Below are 13,487 nucleotides of genomic sequence, written 5' to 3' on the forward strand. Positions count from 1 at the left end.
TGATGAAATGTGTTGGGATTGCACCAGAAATAGCTTTTTCCCTGATGGTCAAAAAGCTCAATTTTAGTCTCATCTGACCAGAGTACCTTCTTCCATATGTTTGGGAAGTCTCACACATGCCTTTTGGCAAACACCAAACGTGTTTGCTTATTTTTTTCTGGCCACTCTTCCGTAAAGCCCAGCTCTGTGGAGTGTATGGCTTAAAGTGGTCCTATGGACAGATACTCCAATCTCTGCTGTGGAGCTTTGCAGCTCCTTCAGGGTTATCTTTCGTCTCTGTGTTGCCTCTCTGATTAATGCCCTCCTTGCCTGGTCCATGAGTTTTGGTGGGCTCTCTTGGCAGGTTTGTTGTGATGCCATATTCTTTCCATTTTAATAATGGATTTAAATGGTGCTCCATGGAATGTTCAAAGTTTTGGATATTTTTTTATAACCCAACCCTGATTTGTACTTCTCCACAACTTTGTCCCTGACCTGTTTGGAGAGCTCCTTGGTCTTCATGGTGCAGCTTGCTTGGTGGTGCCCCTTGCTTAGTGGTGTTGCAGACTCTGGGGACTTTCAGAAGAGGTGTGTATATATACTGAGATCATGTGACACTTATATTGCTCACAGGTCGACTTTATTTAACCAATTATGTGACTTCTGAAGGTAATTGGTTGCACCAGATCTTATTTAGGGGCTTCATAGCAAAGGGGGTGAATACATATGCACACACCATTTTTCCTTTTTTTAATACTTTTTTGAAACAAGTTATTTTTTCCATTTCACTTCACCAATTTAAACTATTTTGCGTATGTCCATTACATTATTTTCCAAATAAAAATCAGTTTAAATTACAGGTTGTAATGCAACAAAATAGGAAAAATGCCAAAGGGGATGAATACTTTTGCAAGGCACTGTATACTCTGCTATGTATAGTTGAGTGTGTACATCTCTGTGATTATTAATGTGCAAACCTGTCTGTTTATTTTTTTATTAGCGTTTCCTCTTCAAGGAACTTTCTTTGACCTTTTTCTCTCTCTCCTCTTTTCCTTCTCGCGCGCACACACACACACACGCACACGCACACACCCCTACCCTTGTACTGTAGATGGGCCTGGCCGCAAGCTGCACCCAGCTCAACTTTACTGTGCTGGACTGGAATAAACCATCTCTGGATTTCTACTTTAACCAGGGGTGTTTTGACATGTTGGCAAACATGGGGTACCATTGCATGAGCTCTGAGGGGAACAACTGGAACAGCTAGGCCAGGGGGACACCTACCCTCTGCAATACTGAGGTCAACCTGGAACACGTGCAGGAATAAAGAACCAACTCAAAGGCCCCGCTCCAATAGTTGAAAATGTACATTTCCTTTCCTCCATCCTCCCTGAACTGATCTAATAGGATTGAGACAATTTCTTTGCATAGTCCTCGCCAGATCAGTGATTACCTTCAAGGAAATGAGGAAGACGGGATACATTTCCTAAGTATTGGAACGAGCCCAATGCAATGTAAAATGGTTGTTGATGAACCAACAAGGCCCCGAACCAGTGTTTTGACATTACTTGTGTGTACAGTAATGTTTACCTGTGACCCCATAGCACTTGTCCCTGCCTAAGCTGTTGATATTATGTGAGAAATCTGGTAAACAGGAACCAAAGACACTATACAATCACCTGTCTAAAACACCAGCCAAATGATGATTAAGTACTGTACAATTGTCTTTGTGATGAAGCACAATGTGATTAACAAATAAAAACTGCTACTTGTGTCACCTTCAACAGTATTGAATGCCTGTTCAGGTTAGTTTATCATTTCTGCAATCTTAGGCTGCTACTTTAAGAAAATACGACAAACCAAGGCTTGCAATTTGCAATGGTGATTTATGAACAAAGTGTTTTATAGTAAATTGAGCTATTATGCCTTCTGCGGATCTGGCTCAGAGCCCAGTCCACAACATCATCATCATTACTCTACACTGGACAGCTCTCTAAGTTATTACATATCCAGATGATCATCTTGGTACATTCATATAATAGGTAAGATTGATCTTTAATCTACTTGTAGCTTTATCACTGAATTGAATGTAATTGCTTTGCTTGATTGTTTTTGCTTGGTTTCTAGGTTGATGGTGAATAACGTAATTTATTGTTGATGGACAATGCCATTAACAGAACTGTAAGCGAATGCCATTTTTAGTTGACCTTAGTGTTATTGCATATCATCCATTAATCTCTAGATTTAAAAAATAAAGATGGAACATATTTTCATTCAAGAGATCTATAAAACATTGGCGTTTTAAACAAAATCCACTCGTCCATCCCCACTTCTTTTGTCACTAAGTAAAACTGTCATCCTGTTACACTTTGAAATCACAGCAAGAACCTTAGTGTTGCATTGCATACTACATTAAATAAGCTATTTGTTGTGTTTGTTACACACTATTGAAGAAAGTGGTGTGCCAATACAGTTATGTGCTCATAATATGGTATCATTTTTTATTTGTTTCCTTTTATTATTGACCCACTCCTCACTGGGGGACATAAATAACTTTATTGTAAAATGGTTTAATCATTCTATATATTCCCATGGCCCAAATCCAGCTATTGATAAATACCCTATATATATCCAAAGGTATGTGGACACCCCTTCAAATGAGTGGATTATGTTATTTCAGCCACACCCGTTGCTGACAGGTGTATAAAATCGAGCACACCGCCATGCAATCTCCATAGACAAACATTGACATTAGAATGGCCTTACTGACTTTCAACGTGGCATCATCATAGGATCCGATCCCACTATTCCAACAAGTCAGTTCTGCTCTGCTAGAGCTGCCCCGGACAACTGTACATGCTGTTAGGGTGAAGGGGAAACGTCTAGGAGCAACAATGGCTCAGCAGCGAAGTGGTAGGCCACACAAGCTCACAGAATGGGACCATTGAGTGCTGAAGCACGTAGCACGTACAAATCGTCTGTCTTCGGATGCAACACTGACTACCATGTTCCAAACGGTCTCTGGAAGCAACGTAAGCACCAGAACTGTTCGTCGGGAGCTTCACTAAATCAGTTTCCATGGCCAAGCAGCTGCACACAAGCCTAAAATCACCATGAGCAATTCCAAGCGTCGGGTGGAGTGGTGTAAAGCTCGCCACCATTGGACTCTGGAGCAGTGGAAACACATTCTCTGGAATTATGAATCACGCTTCACCATCTGGCAGTCCGATGGATGAATCTCGGTTTGGCGGATGCCAGGAGAATGATACCTGCCCTAATGCATAGTGCCAACTGTAAAGTTTGGTGGAGGAGTAATAATGGTCTGGGGCTGTTTTTCATGGTTCAGGCTAGGTCCATTAGTTCCAGTGATTGGAAATCTTAACGCTACAGCATACAATTACATTCTAGACGATTCTGTGCTTACAACTTTGTAGCGACAGTTTGGGGAGGACACTATTGTGTTTCAGCATGACAATGCCCCCATGCACAAAGCGAGGTTAATTCAGAAATGGTTTGTCAAGATCGGTGTGGAAGAACTTGACTGTCCTGCACAGAACCCAGACCTCAACCCCATCAAACACCTTTGGGATAAATTGGAACGCAGACTGTGAGCCAGGCCTAATCGCGCAACATCCGTGCCCGACCTCACTAATGTTCTTGTGGCTGAATGGAAGCAAGTCCCCGCAGCAATGTTCCAACATCTAGTGGAAAGCCTTCCCAGAAGAGTATTGGCTGTTATAACAGCAAAGTGGGGACCAACTCCTATCAATGCCAATGCCAATACTTTTGGTCATGTAGTGTATATTCATTGTCATCAAATACATAATGACATAGAGTTATTCTGTAGAATAGGCTATTTTGACAGAATAGCCACAAATATGTACACCTATCTACTGATATAATGGGCTGCTCACATTAAACCCTGTGGTAATGGTACTTCCACTCTACACCTAAATATATAGTCCCATTGATAGACAATCTATTTTGGGCCATAATACACACAAACACTCATTGAAGGCTATAAGAGTGCGATCCAGGGGTATAACCATTAGATACGAAACAGAATCAAATCGAACGAAACTGGGAGGGACCTACCTGAATTAGTCCAATAGAAACTCTTGTTTTCGTTACAAACACGCAACTGTTTGCAACGGTTTGGACTAATGACTACACCTCAGGTCACGCAGAGCCTGCGGGTAGCACCTTGCCCTATACAACAGAGCCACCTTGTGGACACTTGGATTAGTTCAGTCGATCGGTATATTCTAATAGCCTACAGTTCTCCCCTCCCTGCAACAAGTTGATTCAGCTCGGTATTTTGATTTGTGCAATGAAGCAAATATAGCGTGACTAATGCGTTAATAGTTACTTAGTGGCTTTTGAGAGTGCTTCCAAGTTGTGGGCTGAGGCTTTGCATTCGTGCGAGCGTCTGGCACACGACGGGTGCACTGCACTGAAAACTCTTTCCCGGAGAAGAAAAGCTCATGCGAAAGTGTGCTAGATCATACGTGGTCTAGGTCAGAAATGACCCCCAGGAAGGCTGCAAAGGCAAATGGAAGACAAGGAAGTTGACTCAACGAATCAAGTGGTAGAAGGATGCAATCGTAGTGGATGTAAAATACATATTTCGTTGCACCCTGGCTGCATATTGCTCAACATTGCGCATTTGTATACGACCTGCAAGCCAGACAGTCCACGATATTTCGTCTGATTAAATGCATTGATTAAAGCAACATGAATGGCTATTGATTTGAAACCCATGTAATTGTTTAATCTTTCACATGAATTTAACTTTTATCAATAGGGCTGTTGGGATATAATTTGTTACTGCGGGCAATAACACTTGTGCGCCTTGTCGAAAATGTGAACATTTGGATTTGATTTCACCAAGAAGGGAAACATGTGTCGCTGGAATGAAGTTAACATGAACACTTCGAATAGTCTGCAATGATAGCCGGGGAATGTGGAACGACCATGCATCGAATTCTACAGAGGAGAACAGTGCGCAAATTTCGCTTCGTCTGGGTATTCATGGCCATGGTGGCTCTGTCGCTCGCCGCCTGTAGCGCACTATTTACGGCGTGGACCTGGAGACAGACGCTGGACCTGTCCCAGTCCGTTAAAACTCTGCAAGACCGATTGGAGCAAGTAAGTAGCCATGCTATGTCATTATTATATATATATGTATTTATATATATATATATTTATTTATATATATTGCAATTTTACGAAGTAAATTTGCATTCCATGCTTTCCACACTATCATCGGTTATTTAAGTGATAATGCCCGAGAAGCCGGTGTTTGGAGGATATATTGTCACGGGTATGTATAATACATGTATATTACACATTCGGATTTTGTAGCAACGCTAACGTAGCATGTGTGCATCAATTCGTCTTGGTCTTGCCATTGTAAATTACGCACGCTCTCACTCTGTAGGCCTACTCCAAGTTATTATTTCTATACTAACAATTTGAAGCAGTTGAAGTGACTGTTGAACAACTTCTTTGTCTCTGGAAAATGCAAAGCCATATTTTAATTCCCCCCTCCTCTACGCCCAAGCTTTGTGGCGTTAAGTTGTACACAAATAGCGGGCCACTTCTCTGCTGGTGACCTGCGCATTCTGGGGACTGCTCTAGAGGCAGTTTTATTGCTTACAAATAAGTGTGCTCAAGCCGTGGAGTTATTGCTTATAGTTTCCCTGCCAAGTTTAATCGTTCTACTGCCAGTTGTGTTCCAATTTTAGCCCAATTTACTGGAATCCCTTGACTTCTTGGCTCGAGCGCGCATTATAGCCAACTGACTTTGCACTGAACTGAGGCATTGAATTGCGTAAAACAGAGTAGACCTTACTGTGGTTAAGCGATTTGCAACATGTAAAGCCTACTAATTGCAGGTAGGCTAGGCTACCACAGGTGGTAGAATTCTGCAGGTGAAAGTATTGCTTTCAAATGCATAGTACAATTATTTCTATACATCATCGTAATGCACACTGTATTACATTGTAACAATTTACCCAGCACTGGTCTTTTAACACAAGTGACTGATCTTTTCATTCATTCGCAACTCATCTTTATTAATAATTCATTATGCATGTGCATCCTCAAATAGTCTACTTATGCACTTAATACACATACACTCAATGTCACTCATGGTGTGTCTGACAGTAGGCTACCAGTGACCTGACTCTGCCATCTGTTGATACTTTTTGCAAGCACTCAATGAGCTGGCCTGGGACAGTTCAAGTCCCCAATAAATGTAACCTCTAGTCCAGGCAGACCTGAGTACGTCTAAACCACCCCATAGGCTGCACGCACCGACACACTAGCGGTATATTGAAACCTACTTCCTCCTCTTTGGCATATATACGGCAGGCCCCAGTCCTTCATAAAGTACGAGTTCACTTTGCTAGCTTGACAAATTTTAGCACAGCGTTTTTTTCCCTTCCTGCTTCTCAGTCTCAGCAGGGAAGTTAAGAAAGGGAGTTAAGAAATGTGAGGAATGCGGGCACTAAAAACACCATTAGTTGTCACAACCGGTTTAGGCGGAAGTGGTTGACCTATTCTAAGCCTTGGAGTTACAGCGTGATACTGCCAGATACTGGAAGACGATTTGTTTATGTGGTTTTGCTGAAATCTTTTGTCTGTGTAAATTTGCAGCGGGAGCCAATTTGAAGACTCAATGGTCTCTCTGACGGTTCCATTCTCTCTCTCTCTCTTTCTTTCACTTTCTTGATTTCTTGCTCTCTGCCTGTCTTTCTCTTTATTTATCTCTCTCTCTCTCTCTCGCTCTCTCTGTGCAACAGGTGAACACTCAGCGTAAGGCCATTGTCCAACTCATCATGGAGAAGAGAGAGTTGCTGGTGGGGCAAAGGGTGAAAAGAGATGGTACATGCCTGTGTGTGTGTGTATGTGCTGGCGTGCCTGCATGCTGATGTGTGTGTGTGTGTGTGTGTGTGCTGGCGTGCCTGCATGCTGATGTGTGTGTGTGTGTGTGTGTGTGTGTGTGTGTGTGTGTGTGTGTGTGTGTGTGTGTGTGTGTGAGACTATTTGTGCATGGAAGCAAAAAAAGGATCAAAATAGCACTACACCTCAAGTACACTCTACTACAGACAATGCCTCTTTCTCTGCATCCCCATCATCATACATGCAATACATAATCAACAATAACCAAACAGATGAGATAGATCTCATCAATGGTGCTCTACTCTGTGTTTTTGCGGAGCTGGAGCAGCATTTAACTACAGCGACCAGACCAGGGGAATCTTGGCTCTGCATGGCACCTTGGTTAGGCCCTGTGGTCACTTGCTGCCCGCTGCTAAAAGTCGACACAGGAAACAGTAGGCAGCTGGATGACTGATGCAGAAATTACAGGTCTGCTCTGGACTGACGAGAACCTGGAGAAACCATCTGGCAAGAGGAGGGAGACAATGTTGCACGCTTCAGGGACTTAAAATGATTTTGCTCTTGACGAGACTGACAACAGCTATTATTTGCCGATTTTTTTTTATGATTAAGCAGTCATATATAGGCTACGTAGTGCACATGTCATGTCTAAATAGTGTGTGTCATGAAATAATGCTGAAGATGGCCAATAGTAAACTTGGGTCAATTTGTTAGGAGTGCTACTCAAGACTGAAAGACATCCTCCAGGGATTTAGGAACTTTTCCTGTTGAATATAAATACAGAATAATATAGTAAATGCGGTAAAGTACACACACTAAAGGGTAAAAAAAAGAAAGATGGTTTGAACAAAATACCGTTTTTTTTGACAAAACTGAAAATTCAAGGAGTTGGTCTGATGGGAAAAAATCTGGACTCACCTACTCATTCAAGGGTTTTTCTTTATTCTTACTGTTTTTGTGGCCTTCTGAGTGGCGCAGTGGTCTAAGGCACTGCATCGCAATGCCACTAGAGGTCTTGGTTCGAGTCCAGGCTCTGTCGCAGCTGGCCGCGACCGGGAGACCCGGCGCACAACTGGCCCGGCGTCATCTGGGTTAAGGGAGGGTTTGGCTGGCAGGGATGTTCTTGTCCCATCTCACTCCAGTGACGGGCCGGGTGCAGTGCACGCTGACACGTTTGTCATGGTGTTTCCTCTGACACATTGGTGCTTCTGGGTTAAGCGGTCAGTTGAGTTGTGTTTTGGAGGCTCTCGACCTTCGCCTCTCCCGAGTCCGTATGGGAGTTGCAGCAACGAGACAATAATGCATTTTTTTTTAAATGTTATTTTTTATTTGTACTATTTCCTACTTTGTAAAAAAAAAAACTTGAATGAGTAGGTGTGTCCAAACCTTTGACTGGTACTGTATGTTCAGTTCAGAAGCATGATATGTCAAATATCATCCCTAAATGGGCCAAATGATAAATGGCTTAAATTCCCAAGCCCCCCAGAGTTCAATGTTTGCTGTTTTTCCCCCCTAACATAACTGATCCTATAGTGAATACTTTCTGTGTATTTGTGTGAGTGAACGAGTGAGTGTGTGTGGGTGTGTGTAAAGTCCAGTTCAGATACAACAGCCGACATGAGACTAGACAAGATACATATAGCAAGTTTTTGAATTTTGTGTTGTACCACAGCTGATTAAAAGACAGGCCATTCAGATCAAGAAGACAATACATGCAGTTGAGGCCGTTTCCACAGTAACCGTGCCTCTTTACAATGACTCGATAAAACTATGAAACAAATTGGAGACTTTTTGTACTAAGGTATTGTAGCAAACAAGTGTCATGAGATACATGCACCAAAAACATGGTACACTTTGTTATTTGTCAGATAAATATCAGCAAGCTAGGCTAGCTATGTGCAGCAAAATAGCTAGCTAGCTCTCTGCTTGGTTAGCTAGCTAGCTGCTTTGCTGAACACAGGACATTAGCGCACTGCTCTCTGATTGGCTAAATGGATCCTTCCATTCTCAAGACTTTAGCTAAAGGTTTGACATGTTGAATCTTGGAAACTCCAGCCGATGACATGAGACATCCTAAAACTAGGCAGTTAGGATCAAACCAAGTCAGATCTAAAACTCTATAAGACCGTCACGTTGCGCATCGTCTAATGTAGTTGAAATGGGCTTAAGGCCTGGAATCACTCCCTGCAGGCCTGATACTGGAGCTAAAACAAACCTCTGGAGAATAAAAAGGCTTCCTCGCTCTTCCTCTTTCCCCCTCTTATCCACCTATCCCCCAGTTTTCAAGATAGATTTGTATATATTGTATTTATTTGAACGGTGGCCATGGCTGTTGCTCTTGCCTGTTTTTCCTGACAGGGCCGTTACAGTTAATTTGGGTCATAGAACAGCCAAAGACCTCTCTCTATTTCTCTCTTTTGCTCCAACTTTCACCCTCTCTCTCCATCCCCATTCCCTCTCTCTCTCTCTCTCTCTCCCTCAGCTGTCTTCTGTCTCTCTCTCCTTCTGTGTGCTTCTCTTTCTATCGTCCCCTTCTGTGTGCCTCTTTCTTTCCCTCCATTGAGATCTTTCTCTCTCCCTCATTCTATCTCTTGCCCTCTCCTCCCTCTTACCCCGTTCTCTCGTACTGTATTCTATGCTTCTGTCTTGCTGTACTCCAGCTGGCACAGAAAGTAGTGAGAACAGACAGAGAGGAAAGTAGACTACACTTAACTGAGAACAAGTAAAAATGACAGATATCAGAACAGAGCAGGAGAGGAGAAATGAAATCCTTCTCCATCTGTTAGAGCCGGTTGAGTATTCAGGTGGTGGATAAACAACTGCAAATTAATACATTATGGTCGCCACGACACACACCACAGCTGCTTGGAACAAAAAAAACAACAACATCCCTCTGAATTGTTTTCTTCTGTCGTATTAACTCATATTATTTCTTCCTTCCCTCTGCAAGGGGGAACTGGGAAAGGGAAGAGTGGAAATGGAAAGAAGGTGGCTTCTCAGTTTGAGAGTAAGTGACTTGGCAGATCCTCATCAAAGGCTGCATCTGAAATAGCACCCTATTCCCTATGGGCCCTGGTCAAACTTAGTGCACTATATAAGGTTTAGGGTGCCATTTCAAACGCACCCACAGTGTTATAATGTAGCATCTGTTGAAGTGGTTTTGATTGGACACCAAATACGATTACAATTATACAATCTTAATTACTCCTTTCCCTCTCTTTCTTTCCGCTAGTAACCAAAGAGTCTGTTCAGAAAGGTAAGCTTTATGAACGTGGATCAAATCAAATCACATTTTATTTGTCGCATGCACCAAATACCTTACAGTGGAATGCTTACTTACAAGCCCTTAACTAGCAATGCAGTTTTAAGAAAATTGCTTTTTTTGTAACAGACAAGAATAACAAATATTTAAAGATCAGCAGTAAATAACAATAGCTGGGCTATATATATATATAACAATAGGGGGTACCTGTACAGAGTCAATGTGCGGGGGCACCGGTGTCGAGGTAATTTAGGTAATATGTACATGTAGGTAGAGTTATTAAATTGTCTATGCATAGATAATAACAGAGAGTAGCAGCAGCATAGAGGGGGGGGGGGGGGCAATGCAAATAGTCTGGGTAGCCATTTGATTAGATCTTCAGGAGTCTTATGACTTGGGGTTAGAAGCTGTTTAGGATCCTCTTGGACCTAGACTTGGCGCTCCGGTACCGCTTGCCTTGCGGTAGCAGAGAGAACAGTCTATGACTAGGGTGGCTGGAGTCTTTAACAATTTGTAGGCCCTTCCTCTGACACCGCCTGGTATAGAGGTGCTGGATGGCAGGAGGCTTGGCCCCGGTGATGTACTGAGCCGTACACACTACCCTCTGTAGTGCCTTGCGGTCAGAGGCCGAGCAGTTGCCATACCAGGCAATGATGCAACCCATCACGATGCTCTCGATGGTGCAGCTGCAAAACCTTTTGAGGATGACAATTATTATAGAAAAGGGTCTTCTGGGTTTCTGGAATTGGATTCGTAAGATCACTGCCCCCATGACAATGATACAAACTGTACAAAATTGACCCTACACACACAAACCTACAGTATAAATAAAGATAAAATAATATACTGCTATATTTATGTCAATGGGTGCAATGGTTCCTCCCCCACAACATGTGTGTTTCAGTGGGAGCTGATGGCTTGATAAAAGGATGGACGGACTCGGAGCAGTTGAATATGAGCAAAGCTGTGAAGTACAACACAGACAGAGGCACCTTCACAGTGGAGAGAGCTGGAGTCTACTTCCTCTACTGTCAGGTGAGCCTCTGAGAGTTGTAGTCCTGTGCCACCTGTCATCCAAAACTACCCCTGTCAAACAACACAGGCTCAATCAAACCCTGATTGGTCTGCTCTTTTCTTCTACTTCTTCTTCTTATTCTCCACCTCTCTCTCTCCCTCCATCCCTCCCACAGGTGTTGTTCAATGAGAATCAGTCTCAGCTGGTGAAGTTGGAAGTGGCGGTGGTGAAGAGCGGCCAGCCGCTGCAGAAGCTGCAGTGCATGGAGGGCTATGGCACTACACCTGCATCCGGATCCCACCAGTTCCACTTTCTCAAACCCTGCCAGGTGTCTGGCCTGCTGCGGCTAGAGAAGGGGGCAGAGCTACAGGCCATCACAGGCGCAGGCTTCAGCCTCCACACCACGGGGAAGCACTACTTAAGCCTCTTCAAGGTCAACTGAGTTGCCGGAGAGGATGGAAATATTGGAAGGATGGAGGGGGTGGAAAAATGGTTGAAGGAAGCGGTTTGTCCTACTCCGACCTGTATTAATGAGACACACCAACGTGACATTCCTCATTTGTTTTATTGTGAAATCTGGACCAATGATCAGGGGCATTGGAATAACTATGGATCATGTTCGCTAAAGACACTTTGTATCAGAGGAGGCTGGTGGGAGGAGCTATATGAGGACTGGCTCATTGTAGGGGCTGGAATGGAATAAATGGAACCGAGTCGAACGTGGTTTCCATATGTTTGATACCGCTCCATTTATTTCCTTCCAGCCATTACAATGAGCCTGTCCTCCTATAGCCCCCCCTCCCACCAGCCTCCTCTGTATGATACTTCTTCAAAGACAGAAGCTGTAAGGAAGATTATAAAGGGATACTTATGCACTTCTAGACCCTCCTAGCGATTCTACCCCTGCTTTTTTAAGGAAAACCCATGGAACGTTGTCTGGATCAGTTGATGCTGCTCTTCTGGAGTGAAGCTCATCCTCCTGAGTCTTAGTTCACCGTGACTTCGCCTGAGCATAGCAGGGAACTGACCCATGATGCACCTCTCTGAGGCGCTAAGCTGGTGGACTACTGAATGAGAAGGATTCTGAGTAATGAGCTGGATGGATACGTTGAACTATGAGGTTCTCATCCATTGTAATCCTTGTTATCTCAGCAGTTAACCCAACTGCTGAGATAACAAGGATTACAATGGATGAGAACCTCATACATGTCTTTCACACACAGGAACGTATACAACAACAAAAAAACTAGCCTATGATTTTACCAGTCTCTCAGTCTAGAGACTCTTTATGACTATCCATCTCAATCTTTTCAACTGAGTCTCTTAACATAATAGGCCTATCATTATTCATTTTAGATACAAATATTCAGTATGTTCTGTCTAATCACATTTCAATATGTTACATGATTGTCAGTTTCAGACTGTACATCGAAGAACTAGGGCCGGGATTCATTCCAAGATGCGCTATAGAGCAACACTCTAAACAGCCGACAATGAGTCTTTTAAAGGCATTTTCCCCAAAATTCACGAAGATCGCATCCCCAGTAATCGCTGCGCATGTTGGCTCAAGAGAAAATGACCTTCAAAAGTCCATTACAGTGAGCTGTGCTATGAGACGCGTTGGATTGAATCCCGGCGTAGTTGTGTATATAAGGCTCAGCCTGTCGAGATGCAGTATATCATGGTGGAAATATAAATGATTTTGTATATCGTAATCACAATACTTGTACTCATTCCAAGCTCTCTTAGGTGCCATTTGCAGCAATATGTATTGAACACAGACAGTACAAACAGAGTATTTCTAGCAGGTGGTTTGGTTTAATGTTTTAACACTCCTACTCTGGTTTATAAGTAGTGTGTGGGTGACCACATTGGCTTCTCCTCAGCAATTTACACACATACACACACACACACAGACAAATACACCACAATGCAAAAGTCACATAATTCTAGTTTTCAGTTCAAAACAGTCCTAATTTCTCATCATTAGATGGAAAGTACCTCATTTGTAAAAAGAGGTCTATTTGTGAGTCAAACCCGTAGGTCAAGGTTGAAGAACCAGTGAGGGGATATTGTGTGTGCACGTGTTTGTGAAATTATGTGTGCAATGCTGGTTGTTGTTCTAAACTGACTTCCCAAAAGTCAAATAATTCTGGTTTCCAGCTCAAAAGAGCTGTAGTTTGTCATCATTAGATCACAAGTGGAAAGTGTGTTATTGTGTTGTAAACATATTTCCTGTTTGATTTCCTAATCCTTCTCCGCTTCCCTTTTGCACCTCATATTTAGCCCGTTTTGCATCTAACATTTCCCTTTCAGAACTCAACA

General features: G+C 42.9%; 1 protein-coding gene across 2 annotated transcripts; it reads left to right on the forward strand.

Annotated features, from left to right (window-relative positions):
* Positions 1-4,426: 4,426 nt before the first annotated feature.
* LOC139416077 (tumor necrosis factor ligand superfamily member 12-like) lies at positions 4,427-12,960 on the forward strand. 2 transcript variants are annotated; one of them, XR_011635054.1, is made up of 7 exons: positions 4,427-5,127; positions 6,786-6,867; positions 9,836-9,892; positions 10,118-10,141; positions 11,052-11,182; positions 11,338-11,797; positions 11,971-12,960. XR_011635054.1 is itself a non-coding variant. In XM_071164338.1 (6 exons), exons 1-6 carry the CDS (start codon positions 4,927-4,929, stop codon positions 11,602-11,604), a joined length of 762 nt encoding a protein of 253 aa, XP_071020439.1. In that variant the 5' UTR covers positions 4,427-4,926; the 3' UTR covers positions 11,605-12,960. The 2 variants fall into 2 exon arrangements, 1 of the variants encoding a protein (XP_071020439.1); XM_071164338.1 differs by having other exon boundaries at positions 11,338-12,960.
* The last annotated feature ends 527 nt before the right edge of the window (positions 12,961-13,487 follow it).

Source organism: Oncorhynchus clarkii, chromosome 9, assembly GCF_045791955.1.
Source record: "Oncorhynchus clarkii lewisi isolate Uvic-CL-2024 chromosome 9, UVic_Ocla_1.0, whole genome shotgun sequence".
Taxonomy (NCBI): Eukaryota; Metazoa; Chordata; class Actinopteri; order Salmoniformes; family Salmonidae; genus Oncorhynchus; species Oncorhynchus clarkii.